Here is a 20205-nt window from a genome sequence, read left to right on the forward strand (position 1 = left end):
TCAACTTTAATGTTATATTTGATAAAATAATTATTACATATACTCCTATAATTTCTTTAGAAACCCTTAACATTTATAAACTGCAAGTACCTTCAGTGAACCAATGGCCAACAGTAAATTGTGTAGTCAAATAGTCTTTCACCAGGAATGTTTTCTTTACAAGACGATGTAGGCAGCTTGCAGACACAGTTACACGCGTCAGAAAACAAAAAACTTGAATGAGTTCACCCTGACTTGTTATTTTATGTCTCCTGAAACACATTTATAATTTTCACAGCAGTCTACAAACAGACACACTGGTGTCACCTATTTGAAAAAGTGAGTTTTAGCCCTCCTAAAGCATTAGGTCATTTTCAGAAGTGCTGAGTACCCTGAGTGGTTAAGTATCACGGATGATCACAGCCATAACTGAAACTTGGAATGTGCTTTATTGGCCATCATCCTCCAACAGGATTCAAGTGTAACTCGTGTTTTAAAACAGTCATTAAAAAACTTCTGTGTACTCTGTGATACAATCTCCTTCAGAAATTTTCCTTCATGTTTCTGGGGCCTAAATTTGTGCAAATGTGGCATCAGAAAATAAATCTCTATTTGTTTGCAGCCTACAAAAGTGCTGATGATTAAAGAAGTCCAGTACCAGATTAGGTGTTTTTGTTAATGTAGCTAACAGTCTGTATCTTTTGGTCCTTCGTGTTCATCCTTAAGCACCTGCACAGACTGCTCCTTCCTTAACCCTTGCTGTAAGTCATTATTGGATGAGGAGGATGAAACCAGTGAAAGCTCAGCCTGAGCTGTTATCTCTGTTTGCACCAGAGTAAACTGAGCTGTTGCTTCATCTAGCTGAAAATTAACTGCTTGGACCCATTCCTGCAGCTGCATGTTGAGAGCATCCATCCCTTGGTCAAGCTTCTCCTGTCTGCCTTGTAGCTCTTCCAGCAGGTGTTGTGTGTCACCTGCAATCTGCAGCCTCTTATTTTTTGCCTGTGATGATGGAGCCCGCTGATGGAGCATGTAGCCGTCAAACTCTTCTGGAGTGAGGTTGAGCGCTGGTCCATCCAGTTTTTCAATGAAGGCCACTGCACAAGACTGAAACGTGGAAAACAGGCAGAGGAATGAGCTCATCAGACCTCACCCACCCTGGAATATAAACAGGAGGAGTACATGTGCTAAAAACTTACCAGGTTTGTGAAATAGTAGCCGCTTTCTCCTGCCATCAGACTGTGAGGAAGACCAAAACGAAACACATACTGCATGTTGGAGTGAAGACGAGGTGGATTTGCCTTTAGCACCACATAAACCAGACCTGACAGGAAGTCATCAGCATTAGCAGGCTCACTGTTGGAGGTAGAGAGCGCTTCAAAGACATGCTGACTGCATTTTGATACGCATGCAAGCTTGTCTTGAGGTGCTCTTTTGGCATCCATTTCGATGATGGCTGTTCAAAAAAAGAGCGAAGAATAACATAGAAAAAGTTATCAGTATTACTATACTTATTAATAAAGAGTAAGTTCACAATTTACAGAGAGCATGCCCCTCTGTCTATTGGAAGTATCTTAATAATGTAACATTCAAAGGAAATAATAACCGGTTAATTTATGACAAAGATAAAAGGAGAATGTTTTTCCCATTGTAAAGACTTTCAATAAGCATAAGACTGTGTAGACAAAACATTTAGCCTGACACTGTTGTATAAACAAATACACCATGCTCTAAAAAATATTATGACCCTCAGACTCTCTTGCTCTGTTCAGAACTTTTTTACAGCATATCAATAGTCCTCACATCCAACTTATCTTCAGAAAACAAATACATATACCACCCTCGATGTTAATTTGTTGCCTTAGATTTGCACCTGAGATTCACCTGTTATTGCAGGCAGGAAAGGGTCGCCTGTGACTGAGGTTGGTTCACCAGGAAAAGGCACACAAAGCATCTGTGGAGTTACCCAGTTTAGGGAGCTGCAAAGTGAAAATATTAGTGTCAAGCAGGGTTAAAGGTTAGATGTTTCCATCATTAACAAAATCATGACTTCCTAAAAATGATTACCGTATTCTTCTCTGGAGGACTAAATCCTTCTGTTCATCATCACAGCTGTCGTGGCAGAAAACCCATTTGTGGAGCCGTGTCATTATTAACTTCTCTACATGCCCCATTATCTGAGTGACTTGAGCTTCAGGAAAAGCTAAAAGCAAAACAGAGGTCATGAAATACTATAACGTCTTAAGAGCACAGTCTAAAAAGAGTGCAACTGATTTATACTCACTGCTAAAATATTCAGCAAAAGACTGGTAGAAATCTTGCACAAGATCTGATTGCTTCTGCACTGGGAGATGCTGCAAAGATGAAAACAATTCACTGTCAGAACAGCTGGAACATAGAGATGAGAGGAGTAATGAGAATCCTTAATGAGACAAGTACATGATAAGCTTCCATGGTGTTGAGGAAGGCTGTACATCTGGACTGCAAGCGCTGAGAGGAAGGGCTCCGAAGTATCTTAAGGAAGCCGGTGAAGTCCCCAGGCTCTAGGCTCTGGAAGGCTTTTAAAACGTTTGCATGGCTCTCAGAAGACTCTGCAGGGATGAGATTTGGTGTTATTCCACACAAATTCATAAATATTTTTTAACTGAGGCATTCACAAAGTAGTAGTATTTTAAAACGCTCTTTTTTAATTGCACCAGTCGGAAAAAGATACTTTGAGTGTTGAAATCTAAAGAATATTCTTTTCCTTTTTTAATACAATGTTGGACTGTGCTGAGAACTTTTATTTAGTCCTGAACCAAATGTGGCTAAGAGGCTGATGCTAAGATTAAAATGCTGAGGCAACATGTACAGTAATTTAACAGACACTCTGTTGACCTGATAGAGTCGGGGGAACAACAGTGCTGTACCTTGACGTTTTGGAGGTGATGGGCTGCCCCAGAAGAGTCTTCTCATGGTGTTAATTCGGCGACCTTTCTCTGTGCTTTTCTTCTCCTCAAATTTGGAGAAGGTGAGAGGAGTTCCGTCATTGTTCGGCCTGCGAAGCATAACAACAGTAGTCATTCACATTACACTGAAAATAATACTTTAACTTCTTCAAAGTGATAGTTAGACAATGCTATATTAGAAGTAAGCTTTATCAACATATATCTGTGATGATGAGGACGATGATGATGATTCTTTTAATATTTACTCATTACATGTGTTGGCAATTAGTTGAGCATTACTGTGGTAATCCTTACAAATCTACTTGAAAACCTTGCTTTCAAAACATTTTGAAAGTTGAAAGCTGAAAGTGTCATGATATAAATGCTCCTCTGTGTATGAGTGACACTAACAAGCAGCAGATTCACCTTGTCTCTTGTCTCTGAGCCACCGGTGGACGAGCCCTCTCTCGCCAGCACTTGGAGCAGAACCCTTGCCATGCAGGGTTTCCATAGTATCCACAGGCATTCTTGCAGAGCAGCTCCTGCTGAGAAACTCTGATTCCTCTCTGCTTTTCTGTCCACATTGCACAGCTCTCACATATATGTCTCCTTCCTGATGAAAATGAACATTGTCAACAAATAAAATTAAAGCTTTTAAGGGGACTCAAACTGTCTCTTGTTCCTGACTATAGATATTTATGCACAACTGAACACTGCAATCCCTTTTAATCAGGGCTTGACATTAACACTGGCCAACCGACCAAATGCTGGTTGATTTCGGCAGTGGCTGGTAACACCGCCACTCCCACTGGCCACTTTGACGGGTTGAATTTGATCTCAAACATAGAGCAGAGAGACAAGCAAAAAGATGGCTCTGATGATGAAAGCTCTGAGGAAATTTAATCTACCTCTCCTTCATTGTCATTCTCATGAAAAAAGCAATGATTTTCTGATTACAATCGTTAATAAATATCTAAGCAGACAGCGTCTCTTGTTGAGTTTTTATCAGTTCAATTAATCCCCTTTACCATTTTATTATAAGCAATAACAAACTACTGTTTTAATTACTATGTCTTAATAGACTGAATATTTTCATATGAAAGGAGCATAATGTTACACACAACTTTATCAGAGCTGAATACCTGATTAAGGACCTGTGGGTTTTAACATTGATGTAGTCTTGTTTTGAGTGTGCATAGGGGTCATTTACATTTAAAGAGGTTGTAAATCTTTTTTAAGTAAACTTTAGCATGTCATCATCAGCTTTAATCATATTGAACATAATTATCCAACAACAAATTGTGGCTAGTAAAAATACTGAGTGGCTAGTAACTCAGGGATACCACTAGCCACAGTGGCTGGTGAGCAAAAAAGTTAATGTCAAGCCCTGCTTTTAATCACAAGAACGCCGTATACAGCCCACAGTTGTCGTTGCATAATATCCTGAAGGCAAGTGAGTGAATTCTGGTATTTCAACTTGAGACGGTCACTTCCGCGTTAAAAACTATACCTACACAAAAGATAAAATAGGTGTCTTACCTGCTCATAACAGTGTACGTTTGATAAACACAGATGTAAATTACACAAAAAATCACCAAACACTTTGTTAACCAGAAACATAAAAGAAACTTCAAAAACCCCACTTTCATTTTACTTTAAAAAGTTTTAACTACATGAGGATTAATGTCATTATTTCGTTTTCATTTCTTCTTCTTTGCACCTCTCCTGTGCCTGCTCTCATGTGACTGTGAACTATTATTAAGGGTGATTGGGAATCTTCACAGAATATTTAATACAGCTACACACTTCACAGCAGCCGAACTTACAATGTACTTTTGAACTTTAGTTCAAATTTCTCTTAGAGAACAAGAATAACAGTGTACGAGCTAAGTGGTGGCTAATGCGGTTAGCTCCCAGTTTAGGAGCTCTGCGGTGGCTGACTGTCAGCTGATCGGAGATAAGAACCACCAGCAGCGGCTAAAAACTCTGTGTTGAACAAACGCATTATTTAAGGCTATTCACACCGTCGAATAATACACTAATTTAAACCGTCTGGTAGCTTGAAAAAATGTACCCACAACGGGATTGTTATTTTATTTCTCGACGTCTCCTCACCTGTCAGCTGGTGAAATCTTACGTTGAGTTAAGCTTTTTCTTCTGGTAGTTTTTTCTCCATCTAAAGTCTGAATCCTTTCAGTCTGGTCACAACTTGTAGACAACAACGATAAACCTGGAGTCCACAATCGATGTGATTTTGTCTTACTCTGAGAATATGAAAAAGTTTTCTAAATAAAAAGTTAAACGAACGATGGACAAGCCGGAAGTCAGCTGCTTCAAAACCCTCGTGCAACCGGAAAGATGGTGCGACAAGGCGGAGTGGAAATATCAGGATTTAACCAATGTTGGATTTTCAAAGTTAAATCACAGCAAGCTTTACCCTTTAACAATACAGTTTAACCACAACAGGCTTCAATGTAAGTGTCAAAGTGGCGGAAAATCAACAACAATAACTAAATGTTGAAGCCAAGGCAAATTTCACCTTTTTACCTCTTGATCACTTTGTCTAAATCTATGATTCAGCGTCCATTTATACTCAGCCCAATAACAGAGAGAGGGAAATCAGGGGAATCTATAGGAAGGGAAACATATAATTTTATTGATGCTGGGAAGAATGAAAAGAGCCCTTGGTGGGTGCAGAGAAGTGGTGAGGGCTTTTGTTTTGAAATAGCTGACCGGAACCGCTTTTTTTCAAGCGCTCGTGGTCCTCCGCTCAACGGTACCAAGGCAACCGGACGCTTGGGACTCCAGAGTGATAGTTCATTTCTAAAACTAGCTTATAGAAGGCTTTGTGGAGTTAACCCATGAAATACTAAGAGATTTATCGTCTAAAAAAGTGTTTTAGGACGCAATGTCTGCTGCAGAAGCCAAGGATGAGTGCAAAGAGAGTGAAGGAGACAAGGAAAGAATAGAGGCTGAGGTAGACGAGAAGACTAAGCAGTCTCAGGTTTACTCTGCGACCAGAGAAACCCTTTTCCAAAAGAAGACAACTCACGCTGGAATTCATTCACTGGTAAGTGGGTGATTTACACATTGTGAAACAAAATTAAAAAAAAAAAACACTTTAAAATAAAACACTTCAAATAAAAAAATGAAAACTCAAATGTCTAACAACAACAACAACAACAACAACAACAACAACAACAACAATAATAATAATAATAATAATTTTACTGAATATTTCTCTTCATTCAGTCACTGGAATGGGTTTTTGGGAGAGCTCCTACAATTCCTGCCTTTTGTCTGCAAGACCATGATGAGCTGGTGGTCCTCTACGCTGGAGCTAATGTTGGGCTCATTTACAATCACACCTCAAACTCCCAGCATGTACTTCAGGTAAAAAAAGAAGATATGTTTCATATCGTGACAAACTTAGAAGGTTGCCGTCATCATTCACATGAGTTCACTGGTGGCGTAGAGCTTTAGATACCTTTTAGAGCAGTTAACATGTTAACTTTTTAGGGCCACTGCAACCCCATCTCATGTATGTGTGTGAGTGAGGACAGACGCTGGATTGCAACAGCTGATGTGGGATTGGAATGTACAGTCATCATTTGGGACTCCTACTCTGGGTAGCTAATCATTTTTTTATGTTTTGATTCCCAATGTATATCTGCTTTTGATTTAATTGTTAACACAATCTCTGATAAATATTTCAGCATTCCTGTGCATACGCTGTTTGATTGCCACCCTGAGAGGGGTGTCTTTGCAATGGCATTTTCCAATGACACAAAATATCTGGTAACCCTTGGGGCGGAGTCTGCTCAGGTAGGTGTGATATCATGATGAATTATGCATTTGCTCTCTTGGAGGATAGTAGAGACAAATTTATGACTGGGAGTTTTTATCTAAGGTGTTACATCACTGTTATGTCCCTGAAAATCACAAACCTCAAGGTTTTTGCCTTTAATTAAATTGTTTTTATATATTCAACAACACCTGGAATAAAACTGCCTTGGTGATTATTTTTATGCAACATTTCGATGCATAAGTAGTGCGTGTCTTTATAGGGTAAAATTTCATGTAATGATAACCAAATTAAAATCTTCACACAGTGTATGTGTATTTGGGATTGGACAAATGAAACAGAAAAGCCTGTGTGGTTTACTGAACTGAATCCTGAATATGGCTTTCAGGTAAGTTTCTTTTGTCTTAGCAATGACATTTTACATAACTGTTTCAGTGCGCTATCCATAGATTCAAACTCCTAAGCTGTGGATTGTCTTTCAGTGTTACATCCTTTTTAATCCAAATGACAGCAGTCAGCTGCTCAGCAGCAGTGAAAGCTGGGTGTTATTTCACAGCACAGTAAGTGGTATTTTCTTTTCTGAATTTTGATGTCTTAAAAACACATCAATGAACTTATTTTCTGCGATAACCAGTTTTGTTTTTTTTTCCAGGCCAAGGGAAGTCTGCAAACACATGCCCTTAAGCTGGTAAAGATCATTGTAAACCTTTTTTGGAGGATGATTTCAAACTGACAGAGGTGTTTCTGTTCTCTGTTGAAATAAGTTACATAAATACTGTTCTTTTTTTGTTTTCATTTCTGTAGTTAAATGAAGCAACAACCAGTTTTTCAGAAGCTTCTAAATGTCCTCTGCCTTCTCCTGACATTGCTGAAGCTGAAACTATCCCCATGTCTGGGCTGTCTGTGTTCCACTGGAGGGAACCTTCCAAGATTGTCACGGCAATTGCAGAGGGTGGTTTTGTGATCTGGGATGTGATAGAAGACTTAGATGCAGAAGAAGGTCTCCCCATAGATAGAGTGTCCCTTATTAACATTCAGACACAACCAGTCACTGCTTTTACTGTGACCGACAGGTACATATACATATACAGACATACTTATTATTTAATTTTATAAAGAAACACTGAATTCATTTGTTTTTAATCATGCTTTTTGTGTTTTTTTCCAACTGCACCATACAGCTGCTTTGTAACTGGTGATACTCGAGGCCATATCAAGTTTTATGATGAAAAATTCAGGCTTCTCACTTTGTACGACAAATTAAACCTGGGTGCCATTGCCTCAATTTCCTTCTCCAAAGAATGCACAGAGGGCTACTTGGAGGGCTTTACCCTGAAAGCAAAACCGTTTATCTTCAGGTAGAAAAACGTACTGTATAAAATATACACAGTCTCCAGTGGTACAATCAGTTTTGGCAAAGCTGTTTTCTTCTTTTGCAGGAACTTTGTTGTAGCTACATTAAGCTCTAAAGTTGCACACGTTGATGCCCAAAAAGGTACCACTCAGCTACTCCAGGATGACAGTGAGCCCATACAAGCAATAGCCTGTCACCCAGAACAGCCAGCTTTAGCTATGGGGACCCACTCGGGTGTTTTAAGAGTGTGGGACTATAGGGACAAAGTGGTTATCTGCAGCCGAGTCTTTGAGACAGAGAAGCAGATTCAGTGTGTCACTTTTGACCCTAACGGTGAGCCAGTAGGTCAAAAAGAATGTTACCACTTACACCTCATTACATAGGCTGATAATGTTTTCTTTTTAAACCAAAAAACAGGATCATACCTGGCAGTTGGCTTTGGCAGTGGAGCAGTTCACATTCTTAATCCCCAAACTTTGCAAAGTTATCCAGATGAGTGTTTCCAATACAGTAAAGCCAGCATCCAGCACATTACTTTTTCCTCTGACTCTAAATATCTTGCTACAGCGGTAAGTGAGTCCCTTATAATATTAAGTGCAGGTGGATACTGCTTGTTTCAATAATTGTCTGATTTTTTTAACAGTGGTTTTGTGATTTGTCTGAAGTATAATTAAAGCAAAGAGAAAAGAAAAATTAGGTCAGGGGTGGCCAACCAGTCAGAGACCAAGAGCCACAAGAATTAACATAGTACCACAAAGAGCCACATCACACATGGTCTTACAAACACACTTCCTCTCACACATAAACGAAATGACATAATATGAAAACCAATACATCTCCAATTTTCAAAGCCAGATTCAATGTGTTTGTAAGTATGTTTGAATTTGTACTTGGAGCCGGGTTAAAGACAAATATCTGTTTTTATAGCTATGAGCACATGAGCAATGAAAGGAGCACATGTAGAGAAGAGAAACTGAAACTTAAGTATCAATCTTGTCACCCAAGTACTAGTTAATACTGATCCCAATACATTTATATATATATATTTATTTATATATACATATATAGATGAATGGACTGAAGAGACGCACACAAAAAGGCAAAGAGCCACATGTGGCTCGCTAGCCACAGGCGGGTTGGCCACCCCTGAACTAGGTCATGCACAACAAATCAATACTTTTTCTGACAGTCTTTGACAGTCTTACTCTTTTACTTTTAGGATGCTGGAAAAGCAGTGACGGTGTTCCGACTGCAGAGTAATGAAGACTCTTCTCATTGGACATATCTGGGCAGATATCAGTCCCACTACAAACCCATCACAGACCTTCTTTTTGGTGTTCACCTGGACAGCACCCAACCCAGACTGCTCTCTCTGGGAATGGACCGCCGACTGGTCTGTGTGCTTTGAGGAAAAAAGTAGAGCTGTGGAATTTTCACTGGTTTGTGGTGCACTGTTATATTTTTTTTTTTCACTCGCTCCTCTTTGTGCATGTGTGGTCCTGAATCTTAGGTGGAGTATGATCTGGAAAACAGTGATGTGCATAAGCTCCTCATCTTAAGCTCAGAGCGCATTGAGCAAAGCGCTGTGCCAACATGTTTGACTTGGTATCCTCCCCTCAGTGCTGAGCAATTTCTTCTGGTTGCCTCAGACCAGTACAAGATGAAGCTTTTCAACAGCACCACCAAGATGTGCAGGTCTGTAAAAGGCTAACAAAATCGAATTACTTTAATGTCAACATTTCTCCAACCTTTGTCAAAGAAAACAACTAAAAACATTTTGAAATTTGTTTTATACAAACAGAAAGACTCTCCTTGGCCCCACTTATGGTTCTCCCATTAAGAAACTAGTCGTCCTTCCTGTGTCCAAAGAACAAGAGTCAAACTCATATTATCTGGCATTTATCACAGACGACAAGGTTTGAGTTTGAATTCATTAACCTCATTTATTTTTCAAAATGTCATTGTGTTTGAGGTGTTCCACGACATAATCTGCTCTTTTCAACCAAAGTTTCAAAGTTTTAAAGTATCTGTGTCCAAAAAAAAAAAAAAACTACCCCAGAATGTATTCTTTTGAAAATCAAAATCATAAGCCACGCTCTGTGAGAGGAGCTGATTTTTTAGCTTTGTTGTAAAATGTCTGATCACATTTTTGTGGGTAAATACTGATGGTATTCCCACTAAAAACACTCAAGAGTTTTGTGCGAGGATAAATTATCTCACTTGCATCTTTTTCCTCTTGTAATTACTTGTTATTTTGATACTAATCTGCTTGTTATCATTTTTTGAGTTGAGATTTGTTAAGTTGTCATTTAAAACACATAGGGGATCAAATTTGGGTTATTGCCAATTCTCTTTTTATTAACAATTTTAAGTATTCAATGATCTATAATGTGTTCATTTTTGAGTCAAGTTTTGGTAATAAGACATTTTCATTCACATATTTGATATTATTTCTCTGACTGTGTGTTACTCAGTTGGGTCTACAGAAGTTGCCGCTGGATGGAAATCCCTTCAAGTCAAATGCTCTGATCTGCCATACAACAGGAGTATCTACTTTTGCCTGCTCCTGTGATGGCAGATTTGTTTTCACTTCAGGAGGATCTGACTGTACCATCCTATCATGGGAGATAAACCTAAAGTAAGGTTCCGTAGCACCCTTAATGAAACCTTAGCTAGTGCTCCAGCCAGTGGTAATTCTCTGTTTTGCTGTATATTCAGTGCACTGGATGCAGCGGCTGCCTTAGGAGGGCAGGGTCTGGAACCCTTTTACACTCTGTTAGAGGGAGGCAGAGATGGCAAGTTCTTCAAGGTGGGAAAATGTTTTGGGTCACTTAAACTGAGAAGAAGCAAGTATAGACTTCCTATGTCTTCTTTGGGATCCAGTCAAAGACCATTTCTCTTCCTTTAGGAAATCGAGGAGTTCTTTTTTTTCTGCCAAATCCGTCATCAAGGGATTGACTCAATGGAGAAACGAAAAGCATCAAACAAAATCCCCCTGTCAGAGGTGCCATCCCTCATGAGAGCATTGGCCTTTTTCCCCACTGAGCAAGAGGTACAGTATGTGTCAAATATAGTGACAGATGATCTGTGAAATCATATAATAAGATTGTTTTCACATTGTTGACTTGAACCCACATATTGCTTAACAACTTTTTTTCTAACCAGACTGAAGATATGCATAATGAGGTCAAGTTCAGCAAGTATGAAGAAACAGGGAAATATGTGACAGACATTGACCTGGAGGAGTTTATCAAGCTGTACACAAACCACCGACCTGCTTTTGGTATCACGACCAATGAGCTAGCTCAAGCTTTTTGTGTTCTTGGTCACCGTGATCATAAAGGAAGGCCCACTCTGCAGAGACATGAGATGCTGGAGATCTTACAGGCCAGAGGTACACTGCATGCAATTCAGACGTAAATAATAAGTCTGTTTTGGCTGCGTTAATGAGAAATGACCAAGGGAAATGTTGATGCCTTGTTCCAGTTGCCAATGTTTTGATGTGTATTTTGGTATCATTTTTACAGGAGAACACATGACTGAAGAGGAGGTGGCAGAGTGTTTCACCACACTTTTAGGACTCAATGAAGATGAGGAGGAGGGGGAGAGGGAAGATGAGGGTGACGAAGGTAAAGTGAAATATAAATCTGAACAAATGTATGAATCTGAGGCCATGTTAAAAAAACAACTTCATGAAAGACATTATTAAGTTATTTTACATAACCTCTTAAAAACCGTCTTTGTGTGTGCATACATGCATATGTATCTAGGTGGAGATCCAGAATATCCTCTGCAGTGTGCAATACCTGATGTGATATCTATGGAGACCTTCACAGATCACATCCTAGGCTTCCCGTCCTCTTCAGAGCAAAGAAACAGATCCTCTCCTCCAAAGTGATGACAGCAAAAGACTTTCTGCAAATGAAATAATTATTCAGTTTAATCCCCTTTCTCACCTGCAAAATGTTGTCAAAACCAACCTAAAAATTAGAAAACACATCACAATGTGCTATGATTTCATGCACATTATGGTCAGTTTCTTCAGCACAGATCTTATACTGTACACACTTGGGGCAGAGCTCAATGTGAAAGTGTTCCTGACACTGGAAGCTGTTCTCTGTTTAAATTATTTCTTGTACTTTTATTTAGCTATATTGCTGTTGTTTTTGTGTTTTAAACAAAAATCTATTTTCTTGATGTTATTTTCTCATTCAATATGGAAACTTGCCTCCTCAGACATCACAATAAAACAATTAAAAAGTCAGCATATCACGAACTTACCACTGTTTTTCTTGTATCGAGGTACAGAAATGATCAAAAATTTGATTTACAGAGCTGAACGACAACTTTCCCATGTAAACATAATGGTACATTGTAGTCTTTCTGGTTTGAGTTTTTTCATTTGTGTCCAATCATATACAGTCTATGGTCCAATTAGACGCAAAAAAAATAATAATAATACGGTAAGCGTACCCTAACCCATATACTGTTCGTTACCCTGAACTTGCCACATGTCCAGCACAGGTGTAAAAAACCCTGTGATGTGGAACCTGTCCTCTGGGTTTATTTTGAGCTTTCTTGGTGGGTGGGGCTCTGACTCTGTCCAATCAGAAAACGCCTCAACCAAAGGACTTCCTGCCCCGGACGAAGGAGCCTGCGAGTCGAGCTGTTTTTTGTCAGCTGGTCTCCGAATACGTCAAATACTCACCAAGACAAGTGAAGTTAGGCCGTGGACTACCCACACTTCACTTAAAAATGAGTAAACTGAGGTCTCGGACTCAGCAGCTCGAAGTTGACAAACTTTAACAAAGAGTCCGCTTCTACAGCTTCCTCGGGCGCTGTTGGTGAGCCTCATGAAAGGGAGAGTTTTTGTTGTTCTAGCTTGGTGGCTAACGTTAGCTATTTGTCTGGTTAGTTGCCGACATGGCAACTCGGGGAGAGATGTCTCTACGGCAGAAGTACCGTGGGTCACCGGCGTGCATTAAGCAGGAGCAGGATGACGACTCGGACGTGGAGGAGACTCACCTGGGTCTTAGGAGGGTCGACGGACTGGAGTCTCAGATCATCCACAGCGGACACTTTATGGTGTCCTCGCCCCATAGCGAGCACCCCCCAAAGAAAGGCTACGACTTCGACACTGTCAACAAACAGACCTGTCAGACCTACCACTTTGGGAAGGCGAGCATGTCACACCTCTCCATTGACGCCTCCCTCACCAAACTGTTCGAGTGCATGACTCTGGCGTACAGGTGGGTGAAAGCACACACGTCTGTCTCCTCTATTCCCATGGGTGCGCTAACTTCAAATTTATAACAAATGTGCAAAATCAACATAATAACCACAGCAGAAATGAATAAAAAAACATGCATGGGACATCCAACTCTTAGATTGCAGTCACGAGTGTCCTCTTCGTGTTACTTCCTGCTTGGCCACACATGATCCGTCAGAAAAGTGTTGTGTTGACAGACTTGTTCAAGTGCTTGCATTCAAAGCACCATTGAGAATGTTCAGTATGAAAGAAAAATCTGTGGACCAACTTGACTGTTAGGGTTTCATGCAGCTAAGAGACATTGCTTGTTTTGAAATATACAACAAAGAAGACTCACTTAAGTTAAGAGCTGGGGGGCCCACCACACATGCCTTTATCATAGTGATAGTACAGGAAAACAGAAGCAAATGCAATAAATCTATAGTAAAGGTATAGTAAAGATAGATGTTTATGTAATTTAGAGAGGTTCTTTTTGTGTCTTTACCAGTTTTGCATAAAAAGGGAAAATTTATTGTAACGAAGTCGGCACCCCAACTTCACATCGCTCAACTCTTATTTTCTGCCAACTTAAAGGGGACATATCATGCTGATCCCTGATTTAATACTTACATATAAAATGATAAAGTTGTTTTATTTGTCCGAAATAAACTGAAACTAAAAACAAGACCTTACACCCCCTGAATTTTCAAAAAATGAGATATATATTTTTTCTGATATCCTAGAACGAGATTTGATGCCTCTGTAAATAGGTCATTGACATTTGGCTTCGAGATTTAGACCGCCGTGACGACACGAGGTACCTCTCTCTTTTTATTGGAGTAATCTGATAAAGCAGCTCCTCTTCTGTGATGTTAGTCACACAACCGCCACCAAGGGATACACCCACCAAGAGCCGAGTATAAACGTATAAACTACATGTTACAGTACCGGTTTGACTCACCACACTGAAGCGTCCTGAGATGATCTGTGTCGAGGTGGATTTTCTTCCTCCTGAGCTGCAGAACCGTCCGGGTCTGACTCGGGGTCCAATACAAAAGGACGTATCCTACACTCTGCCATTTTATTAGTGCTATCAATACCTTACGGTGAAGTTTTGGCAAACAGCAAACTCGCTCAGTCTGCTCCATTCAATGTGGCGATATCGTAAATACTGTCATGCTGCAAAAACCGCCCCCTGGCTCTACCCCCTCCGCCCCTCTGATAGAACTGACCAATCAGAGCACAAAAGGCTGTGATGTTGCGAGGTTACTGGAGGTCATCCTCGAAACTGAGCATTTCAACGAGATCTTCAGAATGGCCTAAAATGAGGATATTGAGAACGCTAATGTGGGGCAATGAAGGAACTAAATGACTTGTACTGAGGGCAGAAATGCTTTACAGGCATCCTAGTCTGGCACAGTGAAAAGGAGAAACAAGCATGATATGTCCCCTTTAATGGTTTTACTGGTTGCTGGCATTCCAGTAATCCAAATTAAAAACATTAAAAAAATATGCTTTCACTTTTAAAATCCAGTCAAAAATGCAATAAAATGTACAATATTTCCCACGTTGAGTTCTGAGTTAGAACTATAAAAAAAAATTCACAGAGTTAATCCAATAAAATACACAGACCTCACATGTGTGGGCCAAGTAGAGACTGTTGTGGCATTATGTAAGTCGACATGAGGTCTGATGAACTTAGATCACTGTCTTTGGCTGTGAAGAAAGGATCTTTGTTCTAATGGAGTGCTCTAAAGAAGTAACTTGGAACAAACTGTTTGTCTGTTGTGTTTGGTCAAAACAAGCTTCCAGACAAACTTTGATATATGTCTTGCCAATTTTGCTTTGGGTGTGCAACCTGACAGCACTGACGCCATTCTTTTATAACCACACAAGCATTTTGTCTTGTGGCCAAGGTGCAGATTCTGACTTGCTTACTCGTTGTTGTATAAGATGAATAAAATCATACTGACAAAAATAATCTACTGAGCCGCCACAGGGAGGGCAGCAGAGTAGATCAGCCACCAGCGCAGACTCTATTCCTGCAGGACCCCTCCATCATCCATACCTCTAACCACATCAGGAGCTGGAGTCAATCCCAGCTGTCACTGATCTAGAGGCAGGGTACACCTTTTACAGGATGCAAATCTATCAAGACATGCAGAGACCATCAACCATTCATGCACACAGTCACAGATGTTAATGTAGTTTAAAGCCTGATCATGGCTTAAAGAAGTGAGACGATTCTATGACTTTGGTTTTGATTCTGTGGTTTGTAGATATGAGCTTTCTCTGACACTGGTTTAAGGTGAGTGTTGTGAACAGATATGTTCTATATGGTGGAGTATACATCGCTGCCTAAACTCTTTGGGCAAGATGAGCACTGAGTCAAGCTGAGTGAAGATTGTTGTAGTGAGATTCTGGTCATCCAGGACGGTGGAATTTGATCAGTGATTGAGCTTTTATAACAATGAAAGTACTGTGATAATTAAGATACAACTCAAAGGATGAAAACTGCAGTTGGATTAAAAAATTAAAAGGTAAGTCGTTGAAAACGGGAGCTTGTATTATGTTACCCATGGTTCTCTGGTAACAACCCTACTGAAGTGTTACTGAAGTGTTACTGAAGTGCTGGTGCAGAGCCAGCTGCTCAGAGGATTCCCTCTGACTTTACAAGTGGCACTAACCTGGATTCTTTAGGAAGACTATTTATAGACCAGGAAAGCACCACTACTGCTCTCTGTTCTGCTGTTGTCATTCATCTGTGAAGAAGTGGGGTCTATTTATTTACACTAAGGCTATGTGAACTTTCCCCCTGTAACGCTGTCTCTCTCTGTCGTGCCAGGCGAGACTACATACCTACTCATATAGTTGTTATGACAGACTCAGCTCTCCCAACAAAGTACTCAAACAGACACTGAGCACACAGAGGCAGTGGGAGGAGGCGTTGCTAGAGGGACAGGCTGTTAAATAGATAGGATTGGTATTTTTTATTACTCATTACTTTGGTAAATTCCTTTCTTATACAAAATGAGTTATAAAGAAAAATGCTTGCGTTTGAATAAACTCATTAAAATGTTTGATTTTCAGGGTGACAGTTTGTATATGGGTGTCCAAACTTGTTTCCATCCAGGACAACCTTACTGGGGTTCAGATATATGCAGGAGCAGGCACCCACATACAAACGAATAACATTTATTCACCCTTTCAGTCTAATTATATAAATTTAAACTACTAACTGATACCATGAAGATTATTTTTCCTGTGTTAAATTTTTAATTTTGAAAATTAACACAGGAGTCTAAAAATATGAAACAATGTGTAAGTGCTAAAATCTACAGTTTGTCAAGTGTCTGCTTAAGGCTGGTTCCAGAAGTACCAGAAGTCACATCCACACCAAGACAAAAAAGCCATTTTCACAGCAGAAATAATCATTTTTACAGCCTGGAACAAAAAATGTCCCCCTCTGATAGCTAATTTCTCCAACAGCACACACTGTATGGGGTGTAATTTTTTTCTAACTCTACAGTTTAAAAGATATTCAGATCACAACTCTGTCAGTCGATCAGATGCACAGCTCAGCTGATTGACTGGCAGCGAGGAGGCACAAAGTTCGCCCCATTTTCATTATGGCTCCTGCCAACAACTTGCTTCAGAACCCCATTTCAGAAACAGGTGAAGTCACGGAGACCACGTCCATTTAGTCTATGGTGACATCACAAAATATGCTGAAGTTATTCAAAGAAAAAACATTAGCTTGATAGCTAGCAAACTCCCACACACTGCCTTGCTGTCAAAAATACACGTATTAGGGTATTTTGACAATATCCAGAGGTTTCTTTACATTTCTATTAGGCATGTCCCGATATTACATTTTTACTTCCGATACCATACCAATACTGCATCATTGAGTATTGGCCGATACCGATATTAATCCCATACGATATCAGCATTAAACATGCATACTTTTATTACTTATTTTGTAGTATGTCTGTCATTTTAGAAAAGGCTTGATTAAGTGATATTATTCAAACAAAGAACAGTAGTCAGCAACAATAGGTATGAGGAAAAACTGACCCATTTATTATGAACCAATGGGTAACAGAAACTGCTTATATCGGAGATTTTAGATGCATTCCGATACGATACAATACGATACTTGTTTTTTTTGCTGATATCGGACCGATATCCGATATCAATATCCGACTGGGATACCTCTAATTTCTAAAGGAATGATCCCTCTCCTAAACAACTGTCTTTTATAGATTTGAGCAGTATTTTGCTACAGTTTATAGTACCAACAAAAAAAAATTATGTGTTATAGTTTGTCTGGCTGACGTGTACCGTATTTTCTTGTGAGGTCAAATTGTACACTCTGGGAAAAGGAATCATGTTACAGTAGATGGATCAACATTTTTACTAATTTTTCTAATGAACTATTTTAATTGGGGAATTAGAAAGCAGGTAGAGTATTCTAGGGCCTGAGGCACCGGCAGTGTGAGTCACACTCAAGCCAGTCTGTCAGTAAAAGTGTCAGTCATTAGACATGTAATCCTGTCATTTAATGGTACCGTCTGACCTCAGGCTGAGTGATGCAGGAGGGCTCAGTGTTTCAGCACGCACCCATCAAAGGTATCAGGCTCATTATTATCCCTCCAATCAGAGGACGTCTTGGGCAGATTCTGATATCTCCCGTTTTCTGTGACGGTTATCTGTGATGTTTGAATGAATATCAAAATTTTGCTCCCCATATTTGTTGCATAAAATATCTGTGATCACTTGAGAAATGACCTTGCTCATTTTTTTTTGTTGACTCATCAGTGGGAAGCTTGTGTCTCCAAAATGGAAGAACTTCAAAGGTCTAAAACTGCTTTGGAGAGACAAGATCCGCCTCAACAACGCCATATGGAGAGCCTGGTACATGCAGTGTAAGAGCACCACACCTTCTCTGTCAGCATGTGTCCATAAACTGTAGACAGTGTTGTTCAGTGTAAAGTTTGAAGTAACACTTCTTTAACCAAGTTGCAGATTGGGAACAGGATCTGGCTTCAGATCTTCTGTTCTTTGTGTTAATAAATCAACAGTTTCTATAATATATATTTTATAGCATATTGAAAGTCATAACTTCAGGAAATAACCACTCAGATGAAAAAGGGGGCACAGATTGGAAGTTGTGTTTCCTCTCTTTTGTTTTTAATATATTTAATCTGTATCTAGAGAGAAACGTCATTTTCAAGGTGATAGCATGATCATTTTTCTACCTGCAGATGTGGCGAGAAGGGCAAACCCTGTTTGTCACTTTGTGACTCCCCTGGATGGAACAATAGACTTGGACGTCAATCGTCCTGCAGAGGTAATGTGTTCACTGAGTGGTATCATGTCTGCAAAACTAACTTTCTATAATTGTCCTGTGCTTGTTCCGTCATGAAGTTTCACATTCCCTCGTTACTTCCTTATTGTGTGCCATTTGCTGTTGTGCACTTGGGTTTATTTCCCTTGTTGTCCCTTTTTATTGGACAGGCCAGTGTCGCAGAGGGGAAGTGTTGGAAAAGGAAAATTGAAATTGCCATAAGAGAATATCACAAGTGGAGAACATATTTCAAGAAAAGGGTAATTTATTATTATTTTATTATACATGTACTGATTTATAGATACACTGTAATATGTAGGTGTCTCTCAGGGTTTACGTTTGTTTATTGTTCTTGAATATGTATGTAGTGGGCACTCACTAAGTCTTTCTATAGTTACAGAAGCACAAGGATGATGACCTTTCCAGTTTGTTAAAGGTATGCAGAAGTGTGTCACGCTCAATCCAGAAATCACACAAACTCAGCAATTATTCAGCCACATGTTAAAACCAAAGATATTAACCCCTGCTAACCCAGTCACCCTCACAGTATTTATCTCTCGAACAAATAAAATTGACTTTACACCTAAGATACTTTGTAAACTAACTTGGCTTGTAACTTGCTTCAAGACACAAAATGTATCTTCTATGACATTTCACTGGTTTTATTTGAAACAAATTTATGAATTGTGTTGGCTTTAATAGTGGCTGTACCTAACACTGCATGTGTGTGTGTGTGTGTATTATTAACCTGCTCAATGGTTGCATCTTGAAAACTCAAAGGGACCAGCGGAGCAGATGTCGCTGTTTGGGGAAATCTCTCCAGACATGCTCCGTGTCTCCTTTTATCAGGATGAAGACATGACTTCACGCCGTCTGCCTCGTAAGCACAACGAAACACCTGCCCCCATGGAAATGGACCCTCTCTTCGATATGGATGTTCTGATGTCGGAGTTTTCAGACACATTGTTCTCCACGTTGGCCTCACACCAGCCTATAGCCTGGCCCAATCCAAGGGAAATAGGTGAGAAAATGATCTGCTGTCTTCTCATTCAAACAGTATGGACACTTCTTCAGGCTTATCATTCCTCTCTCCCCCTTCATGTCTCACCCTCCTCAGCTCATGCAGGGAATGCAGACATGATCCAACCAGGACTCATCCCTTTACAACCCAACCTCGACTTCATGGACTCCTTTGATCCACTGCAAGGTATTAAAAAGGCACTAGCCATAAAAGCAGTAGAGCAGCACACAGGCTAATAGTGCACCTTTTACAGTGATCAAGCACACATGTTCTTGTAACTCTGCTACAGCAGTTGGCTTAGACTAAACCCAAACAGTAGTGTGGTTTTACTAACCTCTAGCTAACATAGAGACTCTTGTTCCAGACTTATTTCACAGCCTCCGTCAGCCCATCTTCCCCTCTGTTTCCCCCACTGCACCATCTGTCACCCCTCTACCCAGCAGCAGCTCTCAGCCTCAGGTAAACACCAATCCACAGTAGCTAACACACACAGCACCTTCATGTAAGTTTGTGCAAGACCT

At 40.0% G+C, this 20205-nt stretch overlaps 3 protein-coding genes across 7 annotated transcripts in view; 2 read left to right on the forward strand and 1 right to left on the reverse strand.

The window, feature by feature from the left end:
• On the reverse strand, nt 1–13211 carry LOC141789952 (rab5 GDP/GTP exchange factor-like). Of its 2 annotated transcripts, XM_074669537.1 has the most exons (10): nt 13091–13211; nt 11872–11980; nt 3333–3519; nt 2889–3016; nt 2419–2570; nt 2264–2333; nt 2047–2182; nt 1864–1958; nt 1179–1435; nt 1–1086 (listed from the first exon to the last, which is right to left on the reverse strand). In XM_074669537.1, the coding sequence occupies exons 3-10, from the start codon at nt 3488–3490 to the stop codon at nt 664–666; spliced, it is 1419 nt and encodes a 472-aa protein (XP_074525638.1). In that variant the 5' UTR covers nt 3491–3519; nt 11872–11980; nt 13091–13211; the 3' UTR covers nt 1–663. The 2 variants fall into 2 exon arrangements, with proteins under 2 accessions (XP_074525638.1, XP_074525637.1); XM_074669536.1 differs by lacking the exons at nt 11872–11980; nt 13091–13211 and adding an exon at nt 5022–5258.
• On the forward strand, nt 5676–12300 carry cfap251 (cilia and flagella associated protein 251). The gene is made up of 20 exons (XM_074669528.1): nt 5676–5976; nt 6159–6299; nt 6426–6535; nt 6623–6731; nt 7019–7099; nt 7194–7271; nt 7364–7399; nt 7516–7784; nt 7893–8069; nt 8151–8398; nt 8483–8634; nt 9285–9458; nt 9576–9760; nt 9867–9981; nt 10540–10703; nt 10784–10874; nt 10974–11117; nt 11231–11459; nt 11593–11694; nt 11836–12300. Exons 1-20 carry the CDS (start codon nt 5815–5817, stop codon nt 11961–11963), a joined length of 2895 nt encoding a protein of 964 aa, XP_074525629.1. The 5' UTR covers nt 5676–5814; the 3' UTR covers nt 11964–12300.
• Nucleotides 12717–20205, forward strand: part of mlxip (MLX interacting protein) — a 15817-nt gene continuing 8328 nt past the window's right edge. Inside the window, exons 1-8 of one of the 4 annotated variants that reach the window (XM_074669529.1) lie at nt 12717–13314; nt 18135–18241; nt 18581–18666; nt 18834–18923; nt 19058–19099; nt 19444–19684; nt 19781–19870; nt 20049–20143. In XM_074669529.1, the coding sequence (XP_074525630.1) occupies nt 12989–13314; nt 18135–18241; nt 18581–18666; nt 18834–18923; nt 19058–19099; nt 19444–19684; nt 19781–19870; nt 20049–20143 (1077 nt within the window). In that variant the 5' untranslated portion in view covers nt 12717–12988. The remainder of the gene's footprint in view (nt 13315–18134; nt 18242–18580; nt 18667–18833; nt 18924–19057; nt 19100–19443; nt 19685–19780; nt 19871–20048; nt 20144–20205) is intronic. The other 3 variants (XM_074669532.1, XM_074669530.1, XM_074669533.1) reach the window with 3 other exon arrangements.

This window comes from Halichoeres trimaculatus, unplaced genomic scaffold (genome assembly GCF_033239565.1).
Source record: "Halichoeres trimaculatus isolate MK-OKI-2021-1 unplaced genomic scaffold, fHalTri1.1 fHalTri1_scaffold_5, whole genome shotgun sequence".
Classification (NCBI taxonomy): domain Eukaryota; kingdom Metazoa; phylum Chordata; class Actinopteri; order Labriformes; family Labridae; genus Halichoeres; species Halichoeres trimaculatus.

Bases quoted from the DNA above. Each gene is read 5' to 3' on its own strand.
- LOC141789952 (XM_074669537.1), bottom strand. From the start codon at position 3,490: ATGTGGACAGAAAAGCAGAGAGGAATCAGAGTTTCTCAGCAGGAGCTG. The intron at 2,571-2,888 runs GTACAGCACTGT...TCATCCCTGCAG, and splicing joins ATCACCTCCAAAACGTCAAG to AGTCTTCTGAGAGCCATGCA. The intron at 1,087-1,178 runs GTAAGTTTTTAG...TCCACGTTTCAG, and splicing joins GCTACTATTTCACAAACCTG to TCTTGTGCAGTGGCCTTCAT.
- cfap251 (XM_074669528.1), top strand. From the start codon at position 5,815: ATGTCTGCTGCAGAAGCCAAGGATGAGTGCAAAGAGAGTGAAGGAGAC. The intron at 5,977-6,158 runs GTAAGTGGGTGA...CTCTTCATTCAG, and splicing joins ACGCTGGAATTCATTCACTG to TCACTGGAATGGGTTTTTGG. The intron at 11,460-11,592 runs GTACACTGCATG...TCATTTTTACAG, and splicing joins GGAGATCTTACAGGCCAGAG to GAGAACACATGACTGAAGAG.